The sequence below is a fragment of the Periophthalmus magnuspinnatus genome, chromosome 20 (assembly GCF_009829125.3).
Source record: "Periophthalmus magnuspinnatus isolate fPerMag1 chromosome 20, fPerMag1.2.pri, whole genome shotgun sequence".
Lineage (NCBI taxonomy): Eukaryota > Metazoa > Chordata > Actinopteri > Gobiiformes > Gobiidae > Periophthalmus > Periophthalmus magnuspinnatus.
In genome coordinates this window covers 17586086-17612903 of record NC_047145.1, presented here as the reverse complement: position 1 = coordinate 17612903, position 26818 = coordinate 17586086, and the positions used below count along the sequence as shown (strand labels likewise).

The 26818-nt window shown below is 39.3% G+C and overlaps 1 protein-coding gene across 1 annotated transcript; it reads left to right on the top strand.

Annotated features, from left to right (window-relative positions):
• The first annotated feature begins 240 nt into the window (after nucleotides 1-240).
• Nucleotides 241-25659, top strand: rttn (rotatin). The gene is made up of 49 exons (XM_033986319.2): nucleotides 241-357; nucleotides 636-823; nucleotides 896-1085; nucleotides 1167-1265; nucleotides 1341-1431; nucleotides 1519-1633; nucleotides 2487-2637; nucleotides 2708-2870; nucleotides 3284-3468; nucleotides 3550-3665; nucleotides 4664-4831; nucleotides 4915-5127; nucleotides 5251-5363; nucleotides 5437-5563; nucleotides 5900-6025; nucleotides 6729-6845; nucleotides 7390-7529; nucleotides 7857-8028; nucleotides 8101-8200; nucleotides 8479-8564; nucleotides 9111-9228; nucleotides 9511-9607; nucleotides 9690-9755; nucleotides 10130-10318; nucleotides 10911-11153; nucleotides 11227-11383; nucleotides 12076-12230; nucleotides 12364-12583; nucleotides 13266-13394; nucleotides 13525-13632; nucleotides 13739-13897; nucleotides 14191-14268; nucleotides 14777-14975; nucleotides 15537-15634; nucleotides 15732-15819; nucleotides 16102-16303; nucleotides 16525-16615; nucleotides 16866-17016; nucleotides 17650-17787; nucleotides 18316-18506; nucleotides 18587-18692; nucleotides 18894-18991; nucleotides 19175-19252; nucleotides 19939-20065; nucleotides 23711-23904; nucleotides 24130-24391; nucleotides 25050-25153; nucleotides 25345-25417; nucleotides 25495-25659. The coding sequence occupies exons 1-49, from the start codon at nucleotides 327-329 to the stop codon at nucleotides 25572-25574; spliced, it is 6690 nt and encodes a 2229-aa protein (XP_033842210.1). The 5' UTR covers nucleotides 241-326; the 3' UTR covers nucleotides 25575-25659.
• Nucleotides 25660-26818: the final 1159 nt, after the last annotated feature.

Sequence of the window (26818 nt, the reverse complement as noted above, 5' to 3'; positions counted from 1 at the left end):
AACAACTTTACAAACGTAAAGCATTTTGAACAAAATCACTGTGAAAAAAAAAAAAAAGTTTTGCAAGGTTTGACGTTTGAAAATAAAAGTCTTTAAAGAATGTAGCTGTGATGGGATATTACCCGTCCCACGAACTCTAACGAAACAGAAATGTTTCTGACAAAGCCAAAGGTTTGATCTGTAAACGTAAGGACCCTGAATGCCTCGCGGAGCCAACAGGAAGTGGAGTGACGTTGGCGCGGACGTTAAAAACATTTGTTGATTGTTCGCTGGAGGAGTACAGCTGACTCTTCTAACCATATACTTGGCTATTAAACACAGTGGAAATGGAGTTATCAGCTCTTATAAAGAAAATCGGTGGGGTGGCTCTATTAGCTAGCTACTGAAATAGCTCAGACTGTCGCGTATCTGCTAAGTTTTCTCCAGAATGCTCTCAAGTTACATTAGCCGCTTTTGTGCTAACTTCTTACATTATGTCACAGTTACATTAATTTTACTGATATATATTGTTTTGTATTCATTGTCGTGAAAACAACGCATAAATATATTGGCATAAAAATAACCATCACACATTGACTGTGCTTTTTAACTTCAGAGCCTGATTGTCCTGCCTCCCTGTCCCTTCTGTGTTCCAGGGCATCCTTTAGTGGAAATAAGAGTCCGAGCTCTAAAGAACATCATTTGTAAGTTGGACCACTCTCTCATTTCGGTGGCTGACATTGTGCAGGAGAAGATGCTTTTTGTTTACTTGTTGGAGTGGTTCAATTTCCCTGAGGTGCCAATGCAAGAAGAAGCCCTTGAACTAATCACAACATTATCCAAGGTACAGACACGTAGAACATTACTTCTGTATACTTTCTATGTGTTTAATGTGAATGTTTTTTTTTCCTCAAAGCATCCTACTGCCGCCCAGATGCTGAGAGACGTTGGGGCGGTGGACTTCCTCGCTCAACTGTCTCAGAAAGTGGAGCCCAGACTGCGAGCTGTCATCGATGGAGCTCTGGACCAGCTGTTTCAACTTCCAGAGCTGATGCCTAGTCATACCATTGTGTATTCAGGCAAGACACAGACAACTACTGCAACAGGTACTGGACTGAAAAGGTTAAATAATGCGTAAATGACTGTGGAGTTTTAGTTCATCTAACTTTACATATTGTGCATTACAGCATCCAGTGTGCCTGAAATTGAGGAGGTATTACCCAACGCAGGTTATTTTCAAAAGGAAATACCAAATAAGAATGTTATACTATCTCACAAGATAAGAGGTATGGTACTATTTTACTTTTATCCAAAGCATTAAACTCTTTGAAGGCTTAACTTACCTATATTTCTATGCATAGTGCGGGAGACTGTGAGATGTCTGAAGTTTTCAGTGTTTCCATGGCTCACCCTGACAAACACAGATCGACATATACTGTCATCAAATGAAGGGTAATCAATTCTGCATATTTTGTTCACATTTCTGTGTGATTCTGGTGGATTTTTAAATTGAACATTTCCGTGTTATTTCTTAAACAGTTCATTAAGAAGCAGTAACCTCAACTTAGTCCGCACAACCTGTGAACTTTTGCGAGATGTCATTATGCAAGATTTTCCCTTGGAGGTCTTCTTGCAGCGCCCTGGTATTGTGAAGGTACTTAAAATCATGTAAAGCTGTGTAGAAATGTACAGCTAAGAACTAAGCATGGGATCTCGTCATTTATAGTGTAAAGGAGGTGTTTTATAATAATTGGCAAACTTTTCTACTTTTAATGATCACAAACTAGTTGTGAAATGTACCTTTGAGGTGCTTATTAGTTTGAGCCCATTAAAAATACACTTAAACATTTTTCTTAATTTTGCTATCTTATGTTCTGGCAAATCTTATTAATAATTCATTAAGTCTACTGCCTAACTTTCATCTGTTCTATTTTTCTATTTCTATTTATTTGACTAACATGAGAAATATGAATGAATTAATTAAATCATAATATTCGGATTTATATAGCGCCTTTCATGACACCCAAAGTGCTTTACAGTGTATGATTCATTCACGCCACACTTGGTGGTGGTAGATGCAGTTATGTCTGGTTGGTTATTTATTGTCCATTGAATGTGGGTGGTGACTTCATTATTTTGCGTAATAATTTTATATATTTGTATATTATATTATATATTATATTATATATATTCCCTTTTCTGTGCTACAGAGTTTTATATCATGTGCTACAAAAATACGAGTCTTTTAAAAGTATTACCATTTCAATCGATTCTCTGTCCCAACAGTAAAAGGAAATGCTTTCATGGGCTTGTAAAAGCTTATCTTGTTCCCTCTTTGAATTACTACAGCTGTTTGGCTAAATTACAACAATCTGATTAAGGCACTGACATTGGATTTAAGAGAACAGAGAGTTTAACACAAGATGAATTGTTGTTCAAACAGATCAAACAGTCAAGAGTAATTAAATGATTGAGACATCTTTGAACATGAATGCCTTTCGTTTCAGATTTTGCTGAGCCTTTTGAGTGTGGGTTCAGGTAAAGTTGAGAAGAACTACCTCTACTTCCAGGCCCTTTCCTGTCTGCGGCAACTCTGTGTGGGGCTGAGGAGGAGACTGCGCTGTCACCAGGACCCAAGTTTTTACTCTACTAAACAAGGTCAACAAAATGGACAAACTAATGTGGTAAATTATCCATCCATTTTACAAAATTTGCTTTTTGACTTCAGATCCAGTGTCCCAAAACTCCTCCTTCTCCCATGAGGTGCAGGGGAGCCAGCCCTCACAGGCCTCATCCCCTGCAGCAGAGCAATCCCCCAGGCCTTCTGTGGTGGGCCGTCCTGGACAGAGAGCCAGAGGAGATGGCCAGGATGGAGATGCAACATCCAACGGGTATATAATGTACATGTGTTGTGGATTCAAAGTGTGGATATTCAGTTCTTGAGTCATGGCCGTTACACTGAACTATTGTATGTGAGCATTGTTTTTTGTTGGGTTTGCACTTGCCCCGTACCCTGTAAACAAAGTATTATTTAAGACCTTTTAGTATTCCACAGGGGATGCTGAAGAAAAGATAGCAAATGTTTACTTGGAACATATTGTAATATGGAGACTGTATAAAAGAATATAAGGCTCTTCAACCAGTCAAAAAATCAATTACTGAAATATTCTTCTATTCATTTAATAGCAGTTAATTGATATCTTGTGCATGTGTGCTTTGTGTTTTATAAAATAAAAGTTTAGAACATAAAATCCATACGTAATACATTACTTGATTATATTGTATATTTTCTATTCTCTTGTAGTGGCAGTTCTCACAGAGGTGGTGCGGCTGCTCGGGCTCCTCGGCAGACGCCCCAGTCACCTGTGGCCCACTTGGAATTGCCTGATCTTTGTGTTGAAGATAGCTTGGAGCTGCAGTTACAGCAGCTCACTCTGGCACAGTTCAGTGTAGCCACAATACAACACTCTATCCCTCTACTAAAAACAGGCAGGGCCATTTTACTTGTCTTTTGAATGTCTGTCCAGATCTTGTATCAGTGATTTGATCTTGCTGCGTGTGCCTCCTCAGAGAGTTCACATGTGTTTCACCGTGTGCTGGAGCTGCTGTCTGAAGCCGTCCTCCTGCTCGGGGACAGTGTCTCGGAGCTGGTCTGGGACGATGGCAGTCTGGTGGGGATAGAGCTGGCAAGTCCAAACACAATCCATGACAGGATCTTATGTAGATGAATGGATGCACTTCACTGGAAAGAGGGATCTGGGTTGGTCACTAGACAGTTTGCCAGAGACGCACAGGCATATGGTCCTCCACTGTTGAGTAGAGTGGTATCCATGTGATTGGACTTATATAATGTTACAAAAGCTTCATGGTGGTTTCAAACTATCAAATACTAATCAGTCTAATCAAATACATCATTTCTATCTTTTGGTTTATTCACTTCGTTCATGTCACATACAATCTTCAATAATGTCTGTTATTTTTAGTTTATTTTGCAGTAGACTAGTGTCTTTTCTTGCATTTGAAAAGCACTATAAAACTTGCGTATTATGATTATTATTCAGGCACCACTTTAATTTGTGTGTAAATACAGCTGTTATTTGTTTAAAGTCGGCAGAATCATTCACGTTAAACTGTTTTTTATCTGTTATGCAAACACATTTATTTTTCTCACCTTCTGTTTAAAGGCTATGTTCTTGTGTTAAAGGACTTCTACACTTGTCAAGCCGTGCCCCTGTGGCCCTCTGCTGTTTAATACATGCCCAGAGAACTGTTTTGTCATCTTTATGTAGAGAGCAGCTTTTGTGTGCCAGACCTCTAGGTTTTTTCCTAAGGGATTGGTTTAACTCCTCACATCTGCCTGGGCCATCTAAAGAGCTTCTACTGCCCCCTGCTGGCGATTTCCCTCAATTGTTTTAAATTCTCCCCTCAGAAGTGGCTTAGAATAGATTGCTCCAATTTATTCATACTGAGATAGGGTGGATCTGTATCTCGTCCCAAAATAACCCTGAAATCTGATTACATTCAATTCCTAACCCCTGGAACGAACAATTTTATTCTTGGCTCGCTGCCAGCAACTGCGTGGCTGAAAGACTTGTGTGTGTGCGTGTGTGCATGAGATGTAGACACACACATTCGTCTAGTGTTACTGGGGCCTTTGTGTAAATCTTGTCTGTTTGTTTTATAGAAGGAAAAGCTACAAGCATCCATGGAGCTGCTGGGGGACATCCTGAACTTCCATCACAACTGTTCTGCAGAAATATCCCAGAGTTCTCGGATTCATCACAAAATGGCCTATACAGGAACAGCCATATTTACCATCAAACTCCTACAGACTATTTTGCCTCCTGAGAAGGTTTGTAAGCTTTTGGATATAGCTTGGATGTCACATTGCTATGTCATTTTAGTGCATTTCTTAGTCTCCACTTTCTTTTACAGGCTTCAGAAAATCTTCCTGAAAACACAGCAACAGCTATTTTTCATCTATGCTTGGACCCATTATTAGGAAGTGTATTGCCAGGCATTCAAGAGACGGCAGTGGCCTATTTGGAGCAGGTGAATTCAGACCACTTTGACCTCTACAGAATGGTGACCCGTGCAGCTCTTTGGATGGAATCAACATGCAATTTTCTCAAGGAAGCACAAGCCGAGGTTTGAGTACAGAACATTACAGCAGTGTTCATTCTTGTCATGTTTCTACCCAAACTGTATTATTTCAGTCTAATTTTATATGAATTAATAAAGTCTGTTGAAATGATTTTGTTTTGCACACAGGGGGATAAGAACTGGCTGGAGTTACTAGAATTGGCAGACCACACAATTGAAGGGCTCCCGTTTCACCAGCACCTGCCAGTCATAAAAGAATGTGTTAAAATTTGTTCTTTCTTGTAAGCAATTGTGCAGTATTTCTAATTTCACTCCATTTTTATGCTCTTGTAAACGTATCCTATGTGTTTTAAGATGGAAGTTTGATCAACCCAGCCCCCTCCTTCAAACCGAGAGCCAGAAGCTTCTTCTCAAGCTGCTGTCCCATCCACTCCAATCTGTCAAAATCGAGACATACACCTACGTTTTAAATCTGGTCAAGGTCAGAACAAACCTTCTTTCATAGCATAGTTCACGGCTAAAATGTTTCAGACAACTTAATGTTTCTATGAAGTGGAGGTCTTTGTTAAGGGACAGGTGCGTAAATAAGACAGATCGAGATGAATAGCTCGTACTACTTTGACTGTGAATAATAAAAAATCAATGTGACATTTAAAATCAGGCAGCCAATCTATTTCTCTTTCGATTATGCTTCCATTTTATCAACCCCTGGTAAAGGTATATGGCTACTTTTAATGTGAATGAGGATTTAACTATGCATGTGCAAGTGAAAGGCAAGTGATAATTTATGAGGTGCTTTGGTGTGATCACATCCTAGGACTGCCTTGGCATCCAAAATGTATCACGACAGGAGCCAGGAGCCAGCAGCGGAGTGTGCTTTCTTCTTCACTATAAAGTGCTGTATGAAATCTGTGCTTTTGGGCTGCAGGACTCAGCACAAAAGGTGGGTCGGTTTGTATTCTTCCACGAGAGCACATTTTGAGGCTGCTATTCACTATTTAGAGGAGTATTTTCCAAATCATCTTGTGCAATTTACTATCTACAGTGCAATACTATACCGCCTTGCAAGTGAAGGTTTTTTTTGGGAGGGTGAAAAATGGACTAATCCTAATTTAAAAGACTAAATCTGGCAGAGTTCCAAAGACGCGTATGGTTCTTTGATTCTTACCCACTCAGTCAAAACTTCTAAGAACATAAAAATTGATATCTCATTATATTTGCCCTCCTAATTCCATTTATATGCAGTCTAAACCTAAACTAATGGATGATCAAATTAAGACAAACTAACAATCTAAAATGATACTGGATCAGACTACAAGACTCCTGAATACAGACATCTAAAGGAGGTCTAAGTAGCACCAGAAAGACAAGATACTTTGATGAACACTGATGCTGAGTTTAACTGACCCGACCCTCACATCTTTCAGGCTGTACTCTCAGTCAGGGTCAAAGGAAAGACATCCAATCAACAATGAATTGCACAATGAAAAGAATTTGTAGTTTTTAAGAGCTCATTAAAGTCTCAAAGGGTCACCTGCTTTAGGTATTATTAGCCATTTTATTGTATAACCCTTAAAGTAGCCGATATTAAATGTTTTATCTGCTGTACTTAAGTGTTAACTCAGCACTTTACCTGTGATGTATAGGTGCACACTGCTGCCAAGGATATCCTTCTCTTCCTGCTCAAGGGACAATTGATGATGACAGCATCACTGTGGGACAGATTGAATGAGGCACTTTACCCGATCATGCCCATATTACAGGTATTGTTCTTCCTGACTATGTGCTATTGCGCTGGTTCCACAGTTCATAAAGTGGCTTCATATTCAACATTTATTGCATTATCTTTATGGACTAGGCGCATGTGGCGGTATGCGTTTCCTCAAAACAAACTATGATCAAAACTGCAATTTTAGCATTTCTGGAATACAAAGGCTGCATATTGAGCTGCCAGTGAGAAAAATGTAGTTATTCTCTCATTTACATATTTTGTGTTATATTGGCTGCTTTTGGGAGGAAACAACATGTTTTTATTAATTGTTGAGTTTCAGGCAGCAGAAAGCCTGGAAATTCTTCATGAATAAACATGAGACTTCGACTAGGCTGTCAAGTGTGATTTAATTCAAGGAGGCCATTCGGAGATGGGCCTGCCATGTCAACAAGAGATGAAATGAAACCACCCGTAATCAAAGCAATGCATATTTTATTTACTGTTGCTGCTTAGCCCGAATTCCCCATTGGACTCCTCTTTGTTCACTGTGATTCATTGTGTGTGTGTGTGTGTGTGTGTGTGTGTGTGTGTGGCAGGGTTACGCTAACACGGAGGACTCATTGGGAAACTGTGTCCTACTGATAAGTGACATGTCCAACACGGCAAGAGACAACATGTTTTCAAGCTCTGCCAAGTTAAAGGCATCGCTCCGACTGCTCTTCACTAAACAGCCCTCGTGAGTCCCCTGGTCTATCTATGTGTTTGGGCCTAGTTTTGCAAACGCTCTGAGATTTATTAGGTGTCTTCTTGTTTGATTCTATAAAGTCAGTCTATAATGTGTAAACTTCTCTTGTGAAGTCATTTTGACAAGTTTGGTAGCGACAAGCTTGGGAGTCAACTCTTGGAATGTGTCCATCAAAAGTACATTTCCTATCAAAGTCTGTTGGCACCAAATGAAGCCTTCTGAAAATTGAACTTTAAAAACTTGAGTTGTTCATACTAGCACATGTTTACTCTCATTTTCCTCTATTGTTTTCCATATGTTGTGGCTTTGTTTAAACAGTGTGCGAATAGCTGCAGTCAAACAGATTCTTCCTCAAGTGACCTGTGCTGATGGGGCACAAACCTCCAGACCAGAGCTAGACCAGTTATTGATCTCCTCACTACCCAATCTTTTCTGCCTCAAAAACCCAGTGGACATTGGTCTTGACACTAGCAGCAAGTCCCTCCTAAAGGTACCAAATATTAAATCTAACAAGTTATTTCAAGTTATATGTTTACTGTATACTGTTTTCTGTGTGACCCAGGTGGAATCCGTGGAGAAGCTCTTTGGTATTCTGACCTCAGAGACGGTAGATATCTCACTCAAGAGGTCAGCTGCTGAACAACTGTCTGTGGTTTTACAAGGTGACCAAATATAAGCACTAATCATATCCAAGAATTGCATGCATAGTGGCTGCATTTAATTGGCTAGCAAAAATTGGATAACAAAACAATGAGAAAGAAGTCAATATCAGATTTAACTGTTTACGTGACATTTCAATAACGTTATAACTCCAGAAATCAGATTATAGTCACATTTTTTATGTCCATGTAAACATAGCAAGTGACAAAATATTGTATATTCTAATGGGATTTTATGATTGTATTAAAAATATTAATATTTCTTTTGTGTTTTTTCATAGATACTACTATGCACCCAGTGGTCAAGAGTCTTGGCATCATTGACAAAGTCCTTTCTTTTATCATGAAGTGTGTGCGTGGAAACAAGGTGAGCCTAGTGAAGTCTTCTTGATGCCTCATATTCTCATTACCATTCCCGGCATGTGTGAGGATAATTTGAAATCTGCATGTAAAGGCACTTACAGGCTCTTCATGGTAGTATTTACATGTGTGAGCTTGTGCTGCCAGTGGCTATAGAGGAGACTTACTGAAGCGTGCATTGCTCAAAGATGAAATGGTCTACATTAATAGTGTCAGACAGGCTCTGGTCAGCAGTGGTTTTTGCCCTGTAGGTACTGCACTCTGCTGCTCATCCTAACACTTTGAATCAGAGCTACTAACAGGGGTAATCGTCCTGTGTGTCTGCCTACATCAGGATGGAAGAAAAAAAAACATTGAGAATGACAGTTTATAAGCTAACACATTTCAGATAACAAGTGTGTGTGCCTGGATGGCCCCAGGTTAAATATCTGTTGTTTGCCTCAGCCTGTGTATTCACCTCATTCAAATTCATTTGAAACACATCAGTAAAGCGTCGCAGTGTGAGTAAGTCTACATTTGGGCTGCCATGTGCTTGTGTTGCTGATGTCCCCAGAGCCTGGACAGCCTGCTGGAGCCCTGTGTGTGTATTCTGAGGAAGTTGGTGTTTGCTGATCCCTCGGTGAGACATGGCCTGGCCCAGCGCAGCCCTCTGCTCCTCGTGCTGCTCAGAGGTACAGACTCATAAGGCATCTCATTAGACTACAGCTCTGTACGTGCTCCCCTGCTCTGGGCAAGTTCTCTGAAGAAGATGACAAGTCACCAGTTGATGCACAGTGCTTAACAGTGTTGCCATGCTTCAAATTGGCAGATGATGCAACTTGTCTCCTACTGTTAGATTACAATGCTGTTACCAGTGTGTGGCATATGAATTCATGTGATTCAGTCATGAAAAGCTCTGTACTCATCTTTTGCAAACTTTATGATAAATTCTCTTTAATATTATTTTTTCATAGCATCTCTAATACTGAAGGAAAACAAAGGCAACAGCAGTGATGTGACTGTACTGATCTGCTTATTGCTGTTTGATGAAATTGCCAGTCTTGAAATGTGGTGAGTTAACCTCTGGTGTTTCTATGAAATTATAAACTTGTGTAAAGTTGTACTTGTTGACATTTGTGCTATATTTCTTAAGGTCTGATATATCAAGTCAAGATGTCCGAATTTCCTCCTTCTCTCTACCACTGACAGTAACACGCCGGTAACTGGACTTATATTATTGTGTACATTATTTAAGCGGCGACAGTAGCTTAGTTGGTAGAGTGTCCACTGATCTGATGGTTGGCAGTTTGAATCCCGCTCTCGACATAAATATCATTGGTTGAGAGGTCAGATCCACTGACCCACAGGTTGGCCATGCAAGTGCCCTTGTGTCCTTGGGCAAGACACTTAACCCACCTCATCCCCAGTGTCTGCATACACTGGTGGTTGAATGGATGAGTGGTTCCTTGATGTAAAGTGCCTTTGAGTATCTTGAAGGTGGAAAAGCGCTAAATAAAAATGTGACCATTTTTGTGTATATTAATAGTTAGGTTTATATTGGAAACTATATTCATTGGTTCAAATGTGCCCCAGGTACAACATCCCTTTTCAGGCAGCCACTCATCATGCTGTGAGCCCGTACTGCTGCGTCTTGCCTCCCACCTCTCAGCTCTGGACTCTGGCTCCTGCACGCCACGCCCTGCAGGTGGCCTGGAACATTGCATGGCATTCTGGGATAGATGGCCTCTTTGAAAGATTCCATAGCTCAGGAGAAGACGATGTGTAAGAACCACTTGTTGTCATGCATGTTGTGTTATGAAAATCCCGTTAACATTTTTGATTTAGTTTTGATGAACAAGATGAATCACTTATAACGGCGTCGTAACTTATAAAGTGGGAAGAATTAGGCTGAACATATTGTTTCCAAGTCTTGTTGCTGTGGTTTCATCTGTCTCCATTTGTGCTAATGTGACCTAATTCAAAAAGATGAGATTGTCTCTTAAATTGGTTTATCCCGCTTTATTACATTTAGGATGCTTAAAGCACCACGTCAATGGATCAATCCAGCTAAAACTCACTTTTATTCAAATAAAAAAAGATTAGAGCTGAAGTCAAGAGAATTATAATTATTTTACACAGTTTATGTAATGTTTACCTGTGGGAAACAACAATATCTTCTGGGTAATAATGGTACTTGCAGTGTCAGTATTTTAAAGCATATCTAAGGGTTATGCTTTATACTTAAAAGAATATCACATGTCTTGTCACCTACAACATTTTCTGATTATTTACATGTAGATTATGTTTAAATAATAATCTAATTTGTATAACAGGTTTCTCACCAGCCTTACTAAACATAACTTGTTTGTCCCAGATTTCCAGCAGAGCTAAAGCTGTGTGCATCCCAGGTGGATATGCTGCGGGCCATGCACTGCCCCACTGCTCTGAGGGACTGTGTTCAGGCCATCGTCACCGCAGCTGGGCACGCCTCAGTCTCCTCTGCCCTCTCTCGCCTCAGACTCTATTTATTGATGGACAGACTGGCCCTACCACATGCCCCCACTCACAGCTGTAGAGACACAATGCACTGTTTAAGCTGGCACACAGCTATGTCCAGGTACGATGCTCAACAAACTTTTTTTTTTAAATTTTTGGTGGACAATATTTAATAATTGCATTGTTTTGTGTAGGTTTCTCCAGGTTCGCCCAGCTTGTGTGGAGGATAAGAAGTTGCTGGTGGCTATTGTTGAATTCCTGAATGATTATTTTAAACAGACTAAACCAGGATCTATGTCAGAACAAGAAGACCAGGACCTTCAGTGGATTCTGGAGCTGTTACATAACCAGGTATGACCTTTTATTATTAATATGAGAGACTATTACTGACATTTTTGTACAAAAGTATAATAAAGTTCCTGCTTGTTAATATGTCCGTTCCACACTTCTCAGATTAATTTGGTCAAATTTTCCCTCTTCAAAACACACTCATTAAAATAGCTGAGCCCATTCCTTCCTTATAATGAAAGAAAAAGATCTCATACTCAAGATATCATTTCAACACAGACATGCTGCATGGATTTTAATGTTACTTTCACGGTTTTGCTACAGGAGAGGAATCACAGCACTATAGGTGGGAGATCTACTTTTAGGATTTAATCTGTCTCACCTAGGTTTTCTCATTAATGTGTGTGTAAACAATAAGGCCTCCCCTGGCAGCTCAAACAGACTCGACTGAATGCCTGGTAGGGGTGAGCTGCGCTGCTCAGACTTCTCTGTAATTACTGAGCTGTTTAAGGAACATCTGTCTCTCCACACTTGTATTACCCATCTCTCTCTGTGTGGCTTAAACAAAAATTCTCATTGTTGATGTGTGCAAAATACTAATCTCTCAGTCACACCGCAAACTATTTATGTATGCATTTTAAATATTTAATTTATCCTACTAAACTTGTTATAATGGTGTGTGTAACACTCACAGCAATCTAAATAAACAAACACAATAAGAAATAAATCAGCACTACCACATATCCTTCATGCAGGATACAGCGTGCCTCTTTCATCTGCTCCTCGGAACAGAGAGCCAGGGCCCACGAGAGGAGGAAGAGCTGAAGACTCAAGTCAGTCAGCGGCTCCAGAGGGAACTCACGTCTTTGTTCAACACATTACTCCAGTGTTTGCAGAACACCACTGACAGGTTAGGTCCGAACTTTTTCTTTGGGCATGTCTTTGCTATAATATGATTAAATATGTTGGTATTGAAAAAGTGATAGTTCTAATCTCTGCTGTGTTTCCTCATTTCCCCTCTTCTCTCCCTCATGTCTATACAGGCTATGTTTGGCTTTGGCTGGCCCCTTCCGGAGCCAGCTGGCAGAGCGTTTGCTCCAGAGTCTGAGAGTCTCGGATGCCCCTCGTTTCTATGGCCTTCCCAGTCTGGAGAGGACGCTACAGGGCATGGTCTGCCTGACAGCCCAGGCTGGCTGGAGCGCCCACTGCCCTGACCCAGGGCCGACATCCCTCTGTGCCAAGTATCTGAGCGGGCTGTTGGAGGTGTGTGTTTGTGCTCCACATGGGACAAGTCTCTGTCTGCACAGTATGTCTGCATATGCTCGTGTGCACTGCGGGTTTACAGACCTCCTGTTCCATCTTTAGAGAGGAACAGAACAGATAAATAAAACAAGAGCTTTCTGTGGAATTAATTAAACCAAGCAAAATATGGTTACAGGACAAGAATCACAAAAGGTAAAACTCTCATTGATATGCCACAGAGCAAAGATGGTGATGAGATTAATCAACCTTGCTGCTTCCATCTGTTCTTCTGTTTAACAGTCCATAAAAACCCAGTGTAATGCAGGGTGTGCGGCATAACTCGGCTTACAAACATGTCCAAACTTTTTATTTCAGCTTCTGACAATAGAAATAAACATCTTTTGTTTACGCCACACTTTTCTGTTCAGCATTCTGATATTGGATGTTATCTGTCATTGATATCTCAGTGGACTATTCTAAACAGTGTGGACCTAAATCTCTATGGGTTTGTAATACTTTTGGTTTATAATTTTCCCAAAGACTCATGAAAGTATCATACTTAGTCTCAGTCGCATGTAACTTTTTCATCTTTCTTTATTTAAACTGGGTTCAAGTGAACAAAATGCGGCAATGTGTGGACTTTAAAAGCAATAATGTAGTTAGTTATCTTAATTATTCTCAGCATGATCTATTCTTGTTGTAGGTGATTTCCTCATTCTACGTGGAGTGGGGAGGTAACTCAATGTCTTTCATGGGTAAAGGAGTGACTAAAAGTGCTGCTGTCTGCCTGCTGCACCTGTCCTCTGAGATGATGGTTGAGAACAAAGACGAGGCAAGTGTCACAATGCGCTCGGCTGCGTGGGAAGAAGTGTCAGAGTTTCTGAATAGTTAAAACAGTATTTTCAGGAAGAAAAACGAAAAGGGTGCTGTGACTATCGCATTAACAATGTCTCCTTTTCCAGAATGTAATCTCTCAGTGGTCTTTGGGGAATGAAACAAATGAAGAGGCAAATAACGCTCAGCTCGGACTGGCCTGGCTCATACCACTGTGGGTTGATCGAGATCCAGAGGTGAACAAACTGTGGTTACATTCTAATACTATCTGTTTTCAAGCTTTTTACTTTTTAAAAATGTCCTAATCTTGTCCACCCACCCCTCCTCCTCCTGTCATGTCAGGTGAGGTGTGCCAGTTTGGGTCTGGGTGCAGCTCTATCGTTGGTGCCCGCTGGGTGCCAGGCTTTGTGTGCCAGCTGTCAGAACATCAGCGGAGGGCTGTGGGGCACGTTGCTTAACATCCTTTTGGATCAGCAGGAAAGCAGCATGGTCCGCAGAGAGGTATAACATTAATGACTCATCTCAGTTCAGTTCTTTGCCACAAATTAAATAAATGTCTTCCATGTAGAATTTGCGTTTATACATTTTGAAAATTCTAGTCTACAATCAAACAACAACTGCAAAAAATGTATGAATGCAAGTGACATGAAAGCAGTCGCAATTTGAATGTTCAGCTTTGGACTGAGGAGTTGGAGATGTTTTTGTATTTCCTGCCAGACTCAGACAGATGGCAGTGTTGCTAATGTAGTCTCGACTTGACCTGCTGCTCATCATGTGTTTGTGTGTGTGTCCAGGCTGCATTCATCCTGCAGAATTTGCTGGTGATGCCGATGCCAGCTAACGCAGAGGAGGCCAAGGACTCCCCCTGGCAGGTCAGCCGCTCTGCCAGGCATTTAAAAAGCTTTTTATGAACTGTTTTCATTTTGTTTGTGTCAGCTCCATCACTTCTTTCCATTGCAAGCTGCCCACACTTATTTAGACCTGCACGATGAGTTCATACATGAGACACTTTTCAAAATGTGTAAATATTTGTTCTCCCATAGTGACCATTTTACCAAAAAAGCTACATGTTTTGATACTTTTGTGCAGTTTTCAGATACAAAATGTAAAGAGTATCAAGAGAATACCCACAAAAATCACTGCATGTCATGAGAAACCATCTTTTTAGACTTGACGTTTACCCTCTGGGGTGTTTGTGAAAAGTAGAAATAGGACACCAAAATGTCAAACTACTGATGTGGCTGTGCTATTTGATGCACTACTATAATAAAGTACTGAAAGATTAAGCATATCAACAACTACATATTTTGGTTGTTTTTATCCTTTGGTATCGATGCTAACTAAATGTGTCATATTTATTGTTATTTTTCATCCATTTAGCACCCCTGCGTTCACGATGAAGTGTCTGGAGTGTCTCTGGTGGGCCTGCCAGCGCTTCAGGCTCTGCTTTACCACTGTCAGTATTTCCAGCATGTGTCCTCCTCTGCAGCCTCCTGTTACAGAGGCAGGTACACGCCTCACCTACAACCTCACGCTGCGACTGCTTATGGCACCGAGCCTGGAGAGAGAGCTTCACAAGGTGCGCTGTTAGCCCTTTTAAACGGCTGTCCTCATGCTCCTACAGACTAGAGTACTGTCTCTTTTGGTATTGTCTTTTATATTGGTATTGATATTGTCTTGTATTTTAAATGTTTTGCTCTAACTTAAAGGTGCACTATGTAACTTTTCTAGCAGTGTTTCCGCTACCTGCATGTCCACATGGAGATGTTATTTCTTTTCCTGGAATGTTACATAGTACTGCATTAAACATATCGATCTACCAGTACATGGAGACCAACGGGTGAGGACACAGGACCAAATTAAAAATCTAATTCGGGAAGAGGCAACCTTGCTCAAAGTAACAGTGCATGTTTTTCAAGTTATTTTTGCGCTGTAAAATTTACCTGTGAAATGAAGTAAATGTGAGATAGATATGTTAAATGCCATACTCTTGAACATTCCGGGCAAAGCATTATCATCTCCATGAAGACAGATGGCATGTTTAGAGGTTTTAGAGGAAAAAGAGGTTTTTAATCTCAATGGGACCTTCCTAGTTAAATAAAGGTTAAATAAAATAAAATAAAATATTATCACATTTTAGATTCCTATGATTCCCTGTGGTTTTGGAAATCTGCCCCACTGGAACACACTGTTGACACTCCAAGACCTTCAAGCTCTCTATCCACCTCCAGCACTGAGGTCAGCCCATAGACTAATTTAAATGCAAAAAGACAAAATAACAACTTTGACAGAATATGTGGCTTCAAAGTTCAAATGACAAAATCTCATGTTGTAGATAAGGGGCTCAGGAATCCACTCTCCCAAGGATCCGTCACCGCTGACTGTCCCAGAAGAATCCACCACCAGCCGATTAATGGCTCAAGGTACAACCAGTGCTTGTGTTGGACTCCCTATGTAATGTGTAAGATTAATATACAGTTGATCCAAGAAAACGCTTAAGTATTCATAAGTAATGAGTACTGGCACAATGTGTAAAGAAAAAAAAAAAAAGTTATCATTTTGCTCTGTTACAGTATTCTAATTTTATATAAAAAAGAATATACAATAGAACAAAATCAATTCTAAAGTTTTGGATTGTCTACAATTTGTTCAATTATTTAAAAATCAATGAGTGACTAATTCCCTCCCATCCATGTGTCACTAAGGCCAAAGCGACACTGAGACCAGCGCCTCGGTCTCATCCCATGACTCCCGACATGGCGAGCCCGCGGCTGTGGAGCCCGTCTCCATAGTAACTCCCGACCTTCTGACAGCACACTGTGGCCTGCTGGGTAACCTGCTGTCCATCTTGCCAGACTTCACCCTAAATGCCCTCCGACACAACCAGATCCTCCAGGCGCTCGCAAGGTAAGAGGCCGTGTCCTCAGCAAATGCAAATCAGTTGCAGCATTTGTTTTAGAAATCCAGAATAAGAAGATGAGAACACATGTTAAAAACTTACAGAAAGTCTAAAGTTAATGGATAAAAATGGTTAATATATAGATTTATTTCATGCACATTTGAAATTATTATGTATTTTCAGATGACTCATACATCCTTATAGTGATTTTTGTATCATATTTTTGTAGTGTGCTGGACAGTAAGCTCATTGAAAAGTGTGTGAATGACCTGAAGGCTCCCTGCGTTTTACCAGGAGAGCGAGCAGACATCAGGAGCCAGGTGAGGAACAGCTTTGAATAATTAGACTTTGTTATGAATTACCTCAAACGTGGGCCGGTGCCGCACTGTTGGGCCGTCTGCGGCACCTCTAGGTTTTTAGTGTAGGCGGAATACTTAACAAGATTTTATTAAAAGTAAATCCCTGTCTGAGCTAAGTTTGAGCAGTTTTGTATTTTAATATGCTTTAAAATTCAACCTTTTTGGGATTTAACAAAAGTATCTTGTTTGCTTGGGGTTTGCATAATTTCAGCTGGTGACCCTCCTTCAGTTCCTGTCTGCTTTCTCAAAGCTGCTGCAGTCCTGTGTCACAGTCAGTCAAGAGCCTGTGGGGCAAATGGACTTCATGAAACAGCTGCTGACTTCTCTGGTGGCTGTGCTTACGCTGGATACTAGAGGCCTAGGTCAGAAAATAATAAATTAGAGTGTTGGTATTATAACTTTGAACTACCTTCATCTGATTTTAAAGCTGTTTTTTTATGTTATGATTGTAAACTTGTGATCTGTCTAATCCTCTTCTCTGCATCCTCTTCTTTTCACAACTAACTTCATTTGTTCTTTTTCACTACATTCATAATATTGTTGTTACAATGCAAAAATTTCAAACTCAATTTCAGTACTAAAAAATAGGCACTCTTTTTTACACAATATTGCAATTTTCAATACAAAAAAATAGTAATTGTTAATTATACCATGCAGTCTTACTACTACTGATACTTCTGATAAACTCAAGGTCAAATTTGAACTTATGTGATTTTTTTTTTTTTTTTTTTCAGTATCAATACTTATTTACATTAGTATTTGGTTTTGATTCTAATTTTAGTATAAATTAGGATCTGATTTTTGATACTTTTGACAACAATACTTCATAATTCTTGGCAGTGGGTACTATATATATAATATTACTTCTACACCACTGAGCTAGGCCTGTCACAATAACACATTTTGAAATTTTCAAGGAATTGTATTATTTTCTTTTATTTGGTTTTGTTTGTGTCTGTTGTCACTAAACCTGTGCCTCATGTTTTCCTGTTCAGACCCAGGTTCACAGGACACAGTGCGAGTGTGCTGGGCCGACGTGTTTATGCTCCTGGCTCTTCTGGTGAGGAGGGACAGCTCGGCAGCTTACCCATCTGTCTCTGCGGCGCTGGCAAGACGCTGGCGCAGTTTTGCAGGTAGGTAGACATTGTCACACAGATTCGGTATTGAATATTTTAATATTTTAAGGAGAATGTCTTTGAATGTATAAAAAGAGGATGTTGTGATATAAGCCTTTTACAATAACACATTTTGAAGTGATATATATATATATATAGGCGATTAACTGTAATATTGGAGTACTTTATGCCACTTTTGTAAATGTACAGTACTGTTAAAACATGAGCTGCAGTAAATAGATATATTAAACAGTTAAGTAAATAGTTTGTATATTTAAATGAGTTAAAGTTAGTTATTTATTCAAACCTTTACAGCTCAAATCTTATTTTGGTATCAAAGAATGACAAAAAGTTCCCCACTAGTAGAAGAAAAAACTACCCACGATAAATATTGACGTCTAAAAAGGATTGTTCTATGTATCTTTTATTCAAAGCTTAGCAAATATAGTAATTATCATCACAGGCCTATTGGTATGAATTGTAAATGTTTCATGCATCAAAATGTGTTCATTTCCTTATGACAAAGTGTATTTTTTGATGTTGCAGGCACATTATCCATCTGTATGAGTGAGAAGGCCTCAGACAGCTCCCTCCATACTGTGGCCCTACTGTTTGTCAGCATAGTTTTAACTGAAGAGACAAAGAAACGAGACGCAGAAGACCAAAAACCCCCCTCTGCTCTATCTCAAGTCTTGTGTGGTCCTTCGGCTGAGGAGCTGTGCGACCTCCTGCTACAGGTAGGGGGCAGCACTCTGACATTAAATCTTCCTTAATTTGATTTATGACTTAAATCACATCATCTGTCACCATGCACCAGAGTTTTGAGAAGAGGACATTTCTGGACCCTCTGAAAAAGCCCACAGCCAGAGCTCTGATGACACTACTGGCCTGTAGTCCCACATCGCAGAACTATGCAGCCAAAGGTAATACAGTGCATCCCATCAACAACGTCTTAGACCAACAAGGAAAGTGGGCTTCAGGGTATTAGAATATGTGATACCTGAAACAATGCTTAGATTCAGTGCTAACTAATTCAAACTATTGTGTTAATTTCCCCTTGAGAACACTGTTTCAATGTTGCTATTATAAAAACACGATATTACAATAAGAGTTATGTTTTACAGCTGGACTAATTGACAGCTGTGTGGAGCAACTGAAACAGATTTATTCTCAGCTAAACCTGGAATCGGCTCGACCTGGCAGGATGTCCCACCGCAAGAGGGTGAGCAAAACCAGTCTAAACTTTGCACCAAATGTGGATTTTCTCACTGGATAAAATAACAATGTGGTATCAACATGGTGGAGAGTTTGAATAAATATTTTTTAGCACAGTTCTGGCTCGCAACATACATCTCTCACTGTTTTTATCTGTTGAAGGTAAGTCATTGGTTTGTTTTGTTTTCAGGAGGATGGTTATTTGAAAGAAGTCAAGCTGACGGTTGAGATTCTACAAAGTGCTCTTTACTGCAACGACGAATGCAAAGTGAGCCTCTATATGTCTGCTTTTTAATTCCCTGCTGCTAATAGTTTTTTAATGGTCCCTAAGAGAGTTAATGCTGTCGCTGTAAATGAGACTCACCTAAATGTTTTTGGCTGTACTTACAATAGGATCATTCTGTTGCTAAGCTCATTTTGGAAGTGTCAATTTAAGGTACACAGCATGAACTCCTACTGATTCAAAACCTTTACTACAATGACAAGTTAACTTAAAAGTATCTTAAATAGTAGTCAGACATGTAATCACCGATAAACCATCAGTGAACACCTGCATTTGCACGTTTGTACATTGTTATTTTTTATATTTATATATCTCTCTATATACACACACATGTATATAATATTATATATTATATATATTATTGTACAATAAGTATTTAATTTGAATGGGGTATATTTTATCCAGTTCTTACCAACACTTCACATTTGTTGTTCCAGTAGTTGGCTTTGTTTCTACATCCTAACACAGAACAATGTTAGTTCTGCGCGCTGCATCTGTTATAATATTTCTTTTGGTAGTTGCTTTTTGTGTGCTGTGTAAATTTGGCTCTCACTGCTGGAATGTGATTATTTGAACAGATCATAATTATGTATGAAACCAAACTGTTATTCAAGTGCTTTTACTGTGTGGAGGAGAATAAATTGTATGTCTATTTGCATTTGAATGTGCAGACTATAGCCACAGACGCGCGCCTTACTCTGGCCGTCTACTCTCTTTGGCCTTGGCTCCTATTGGACGACCCTGCTCTGGAGGCGGTCCTAGATCTGCTGTGTGTCTATACAGCCAAGTTCACCACAGGTCAGTGGGCATGTTTACTGTCTTATATACAGTTAGTCTGTATTTTAACATGCACTGTGCCTGGTCCGTGCCGGCCCATTCCCTCTTGTCTATGGTTATCTGGAGTCACACAAACTTTGCATTCAGAGGCGCATTGTCCTCTCTCCTGACCACTGTACAACTGTCCAGCTCTGCCTTCTCACAATAGGGACAGTGTCAGGATCCAGGGCTGAGGCTGCATGCTTGTCTCGCGGTTTGTATGGGAACAACTGTCAAAACAAAGATGTGGTAACACTGAGCATCTCTCTTGCCAGGGAAATTGTAGAATTGTCTAGAAATGTTGAAAATGCTTAGAATTCATGGAGAAAAAACTATAGTGGGCCAGATTTAATTTAGATAAACCTGATGTTTTTGATTTCTGTTTGCGCTTTCATCAGAGGAAGTTGTATACTCGACTATGTGTGTGTGTGTGAATGTGTTTGATTGGCAGTGGCTCCTCAGTGGGTGTGTGAGCTCGGATCTAAACTCACTAACATTATTGAACCCCTTAAGCTCCACTATCTCTGAAGTGCCAGAATTCAGTGCCCCATTTCCCCGAAGGTTAACCAAACAGCAGGTTGTTTTCAGACAGCATGAAGCCAGTATTACACCATCTACCCTGCGGCTGGTGTATAGTCTCCAGGGATGGCTGTATTTTCTCTGAACGTTTCATTTTAGGTCTGTTTTATCCATAGGCTGTTTACACTGTTCTAACTCAGTGTAGCTAACAGACATTTTATTATGTAGGTCTGGTAAAATATAGGTTGGTTTAGAGGGGACCCTCAACTTGAATCTACAGACAAAAGATACATTTCAGGCAGGACTGGAAAACACAGTCACTAATATTTTGTTCTCTACCATTAGGAGCCTTGGGATAACTTATTATGAATTATGACTATTCATTGGGCACCACCATTGTCATTGGGGTTGTGTTATTTTGCATGGGGCTGCCGATCTTGACAGCAAATAAGTTCCGTCTCTTTTAAAGCCTCCCAGAGAATTGGCGCATTGTTGACTTGTTGGTGCACATGAACATTGAACATTTTACACAAATCATCCTACTTTATATGTTTATATATTTTTGAGTTGAGACTTTTCTCAAATTCTACATTGAAATGAATGGGATTCCTGCTTAACCAGAAGTGCCACCATAAAGAAAGTGTAGTTTTGGAGCATTTAGAGGAAAAAGTGGGCAGGATGGAATAACGTCAGTAGGCAAGATTACTGAAGACAATTTGGTCTCAGAGTAGATTATGACAAGAATTATGGCAGATTATGGCAAGAATATAAGCAATTTGGCTAGATCACCAGTGTAACTGTTCTTGTAGGGTGGCCCTGGTCTGCATTGGTCAATGTATATCCAGAAAGGTACCATTGAGGAACCATGATGAACCAATGTAAAGTGATTCACAGCAAGCAAAGGGTGGACATTGGATGAAACTCCTGATACAATTTGGAAATCAACAATCTAATAATAAAAACGTGCATTTGCTGTATATAATTTCTAAGGGAATATGAAATTTTAAGGTGATTGAAATTGATTCAGTTTGAAGTAACTCTCATCATTAAGCAGCTCTTCTTGTCAGTTGAGTGAGAGCAGTGTGGACAGATATTGAGAATAACCTCAGGCTAACATTAGCGTCGGCTTGTTGCTGTATGTTTCCATTCAAGGATTAACACTGGCAACGAGCTGTCATGTTTTCCAATATGCCCCATCAATCAGCATCAGACGGAGGGTGGTCACGCTGCTCTCTCTAAGCTTCTTGTTGATTTTTATATTTTCAGTGTAAACCATGCCGCAGTAATTAGTCATGTCAGTTATGTTGACGAAATGTGAAGCCTACGGAGACTTGGTATTTGCTGTTTACATTAATGCATAAAGCATATACCAGCCAGTAATATGAGAGGGCTGTATCATTTCTTTAAACAAAACGGATTACACTCTGGTGATCTCATTACTGTCAAATATTTGTGTTTCTGAAAAGGTCGTCCCACACTAAACTATCAGTCGAAGGGTCTAAGTTAAGTCCAAGTTAATTCTTATTCAGACATTTTTGTGTTAAATGGCATAAAAAATCTGTAGTGTTTATGTTCAGGAAATAATTATTGAAGGCATTTTTTCTGATTTGTTTTTAGTGAAAATAGATCAAGATAAGTTTGACAGTCAGTTCAGCCTCATTTCAGATAGATGAGTTTATGTTATACCAGATAATATGTGTATTGTGTAGGCCTGTGACGATAACGCATTTTGAAGTGCGATATATTGCTGAAGTGAATATAGAAGATAAAGGAGAATATTGAAGCTAATTTATGCCATAGACAGAACTCACAAAGCAGGTTTATCCACAAGACACTATTCTAAATGTGCCATATAGTTAAAAAAAACACAAACTGGAATAAATATATAGCAGAATGAAACACTTAGGTAATTGATTTGTATCAGTAATAAGTCGTAGAGTATATTTATTCAACCTTCTACAGCTAAAATCTTATCATACTGCCAAAAAATAACCACTTTTTAAAAAGTATTTATTGCTCTTGCCTTTCCATTTTGTTAGAATCAATTTAAAGAGTCAAATAACTAATAAAACATAACTATATAACCTTAAGATCAATATAAGATAATAAAACCTTAAGATCAACTAAGTCTTTTTAACTTTAGATAGTTGATTAGACTTAACAAAAAATTGATTGGTGTGATCTCTGAAGCCCTTCTTGTTAATTCTTGTTGATTCTCATTGATTTAAAAATAACTTATTTTCATTTAACCAAAGTCTCACTTTTGCCATTTCTTCTCTTTTACTTTCTATTGGGTTACTTCCAGAATGAAAAATATTAGTTTCATCTGCGAACAACAAAAATTGCAGCTTTTTTGAAGACTCACACAAATCATGAATAAACAAAATAAAAAATAATGGCATTATTCAATCATTTTACATTTTAATGTAAAATCATTTTACATTTTAATGTAAAATCATTTTACATTTTGAATTTTTCCCATTAAAATGTACATATTGTCTGTTGCTCATGCACTGGTCCTCTGATTCCATAGTTATATACTTTTGAAAGTAGGAGCTCATGATTTATGGTGCCAAAAGCTTTTTGCAAGTCAGTAAACATGCCGATTGTATATTGTTTCTTGTCAGTTGAATTAACAAGTTTTTCCATCAACTCTATACAGCCAAGTTCATAGATCTTTGAGGTCTGAATCCATACTGGTCATCACAAATAAATGTATGTTTCTCTTAAAAGATCTTTAAATGTCTGCAAACCATTTTTCAGACCTTAAAAACTGTGAGAGTAGCGATATCGGCTGAAAGTTGTTAAATTTGTGTCTGTCACCTTTCTTGAAGAGGGGAATTACTTTGGCTACTTTAATTTTTTCTGGGAACACACCCGATTGCATAGACAAGTTACAGATGAAAGTCAGTAGTTTAACAATGCACTCTATGGCTCTCTAGTGCAAAGAAAAGGGACATACCATAAATATTAACCCCAAAGAATTATTGTTCCATCTGTCACTTATAGAACTATAATAGTAATTATCGTGACAGGCTTATTATTGTAGGACTTTCTATGATAAATTTGTTGCATTAGGATTCAGTCTGTTGTCTGTCTGTTTCCCAGCATGCAGTTCTCTTTGTGGTAGTGGTCCTGGGGTTGTCCCGGGATCTAAAGGCTCTTCGGGGAGCTCTCTGATGCACTCCATCATTAAACTGGCCTCAGGGGTTGCCCCTGACAACAGCTCTATCCAGAAACTGGCCTTCTACCTCCTCACAAACCTGTCGATATCCCGGGACTGCAGGGGTCTCCTTCAAAAGGTACTACGCTCTGCCACACTCTGGGGGACTGGTGAATTTTAACTCTGGAAACTTTTACTGTCAAAAAAATGTGTGATTTTGGAGAAGTTAATGCTGATCACAAGGCAGGGCTATAAATGGCATGTTTAACACTTGTGCTGTATCACAACTTCACACTTACGTTGAGCTGTCTATTCTGTCTCAATGATCAGCTAGTGTGACACCACTATCTCTTATTTTTGACAGAATAATTTCCTTCAAGGCTTCTTGTCCTTGCCTGTGCCTAAAGCGTCTGTTAAGTCTTCTGTTGGCTCTGGCGGTGTGCTGGCTCTATGGCTCAAGTTAATGCTGAGTCTGTCTGTGTGGGAGGACGGGCAGCAGAGCATCCTCAGACTGACCGGGGCTCTGGACGCACTGGCGGACCTGGCATCACAAAGACACCACGCATTACTCACCCTCCACAACCTCTGCTTCTGCCCAGCCAACAAGTCCCATGTCATCGCCAATGGTACAGGGCACAGACGAAACACATGTGGTAGTTATGCAACACAGAGGAAACGTGGCCAGAGAGTCAACAGTATTAGCAATAAATCTCAACTGTGTTGTTGTAATTCTATTAATTTATTTAAGTATTATTCTTGTAGCTTGGTAAAGGACTTTTTGATTTTTCAATTTTGCATGGTTGTATGCCCTGCCCTCTTTTATATTTTAATGAGATACTGGTAAAAAAAACAAAACAAAAAAACATTAGCTGTGGCCATGTTGCATTTTGACTTGATGATGTTTACATGTACATGTTGTTACCAGTGGGTGGACTGACAGATGTGGTGAAAAATATGGGATTATTTTTTTTTTTTTGAGAAAACCACACTTCCTGTTTCACAATGTTAACATTAACTGTGCTGTGTTTACTGCTACCTATTATGCAGTATATAGTATACAGAGTGCAATTGTAGATACATAGATACTGACGACTAATCACTAATTTTAATTTCTAACATTCTCTAAAAATAAATCCAATTCCAATTTTTACAGTTTTACAATGTTGAGCAGTATAATTTGACCAGTACAAGTTTAGTGCGTCTTACAAAGTTTATACATTACACGTTCCTTTCTTCATATTAATAAAAAACTTGTCTATTTTCTGGCTGATTTCTCTCTGTCAGAAAAAGCCATGACGGTGCTGATTGACTGTCTGGAGAGTAAGGACCTGGAGACCTGCTGCACTGGGGCGTCTGCGCTGTGGGCTTTGCTTCACAACAATCAGAGGGTACACACACAAACGCACACACAGCTAATTTAGTGACACTGCATTAATAGCCTATTATGGGCACTCTCTGGAGGTGGATGCCAAATTAAAATAGATAGGATCCCTGCTATCTGATTTGGCGGGACATTGATGAATTCTGTTGAAAAGATTGTCTTCCTTTTTCTAATGCATCTATTTAATTTTCTCCAAAGGCCAAGACCTCCTTAAAGTGTCCCTTGATTCGATTGAGGCTTGAAGAAGCATATACCAGCTCAAAAAAGAGGGGTATGTGTTTGCTTACTTATATAAAATAATTACCTCTTAAGGCAATTTAGGCAAACTTATTTTTCTTCTACTACCAGATAAAGACCAGAAGGAAGAGCCAATGAGAAACTACCTAATGAAGTGCCTTGAAAACCTTTCCCAGATCCTGAAATGTTAAATACTGTAGCCTATTTATTTATTTTTGTATTATGTTTTATATGTCCGATTTTAACTTTTTGATATTAAATAATGTGATTTTAGTACATCAGTTATTAAGTTTATTTTTTACGGTCATTTGTTACATCAGAAAACTCAATCCGTCATTACTTGAAAAGGGGTATTGTGCATTTTATTTATTTATTTTTTTACTTTCTACCAGGTTTTAGATGTCCATGCATGTTTGAGTATTTTAGCAATCTCTCCCGGGCCTAATTTGAACCCTCCTTATGGCTCGCTGTAAGAATCCTCATCCCTTAAGCCTACGTCACCCATGCTCCCGCAGTTACACAGCAACTTGACAAAACTGATGTGATGCAGTAGTTTTATTAGTGAGATACACACTGATTGTGTTGACAATTTTAAGGGGCAGTGACTTAACATGTTTTACAAGTTTCACTTCAAGTCTTCCCTTCATTCTAATATGTCATCCTTGGTGAATACAGCATTTTCAAAACAATATAAGGTAATATCATGTTCTAAATATGTTATGTGTTAGCAGATAACACACCACAGCAGTAAAATACACCCACTATGTTCAGAAAATTCATTTTGTCTTTTTTACAAGGAAACTGTTTTTTTTCTAATAAGATAAACATAGTAAAAGCTATAATAATCTATTTACCTGACGTGTTTCGGCAGTAGTAGTAGTGTCATCTGACACTACTGATTTGGCAGATCTTTCAGACTGACCACACCTGCCGTCTCATGGTGGTTTTTGGAGAAGTGACTCGTGTGTGCCAAGGTAAACGTCCCCTCATTTGTGTTAATGGTCAGGGCCTCACTTCCTGATTTCAACAGCCTCTCATATCTATCTTTTTGTATTTCTGCTCCTCTGTTTCTACTCTCACAAAGGTGGTTGTACAGCTGCCAAAACATATCAGGTAAACGGGCTATTTAGCTTTTTATTATGTTTGGCTTATTAGAACAAAACACAAAGATACCCCCTTGTTAACATACAGGTGCATAACGTTTATGGCAGAGGGTCCGCTAGCCACTTGTCTTCATGAAAATTACCCAGAATAGGATTAAATTGATCTATGTTGTTTTTATTGCTGAATACCTTTGCCTTTCTACATACCTGACCAGGTGTCATTACCTGTTTCCATGCAGCTGGAGCAGTGAAGCCATATTGTGGAACATTCTAGACAAATCAATAACAATAGAATAGTCAATAGTGTATTGACTATTGTGTATTGTGTCTTC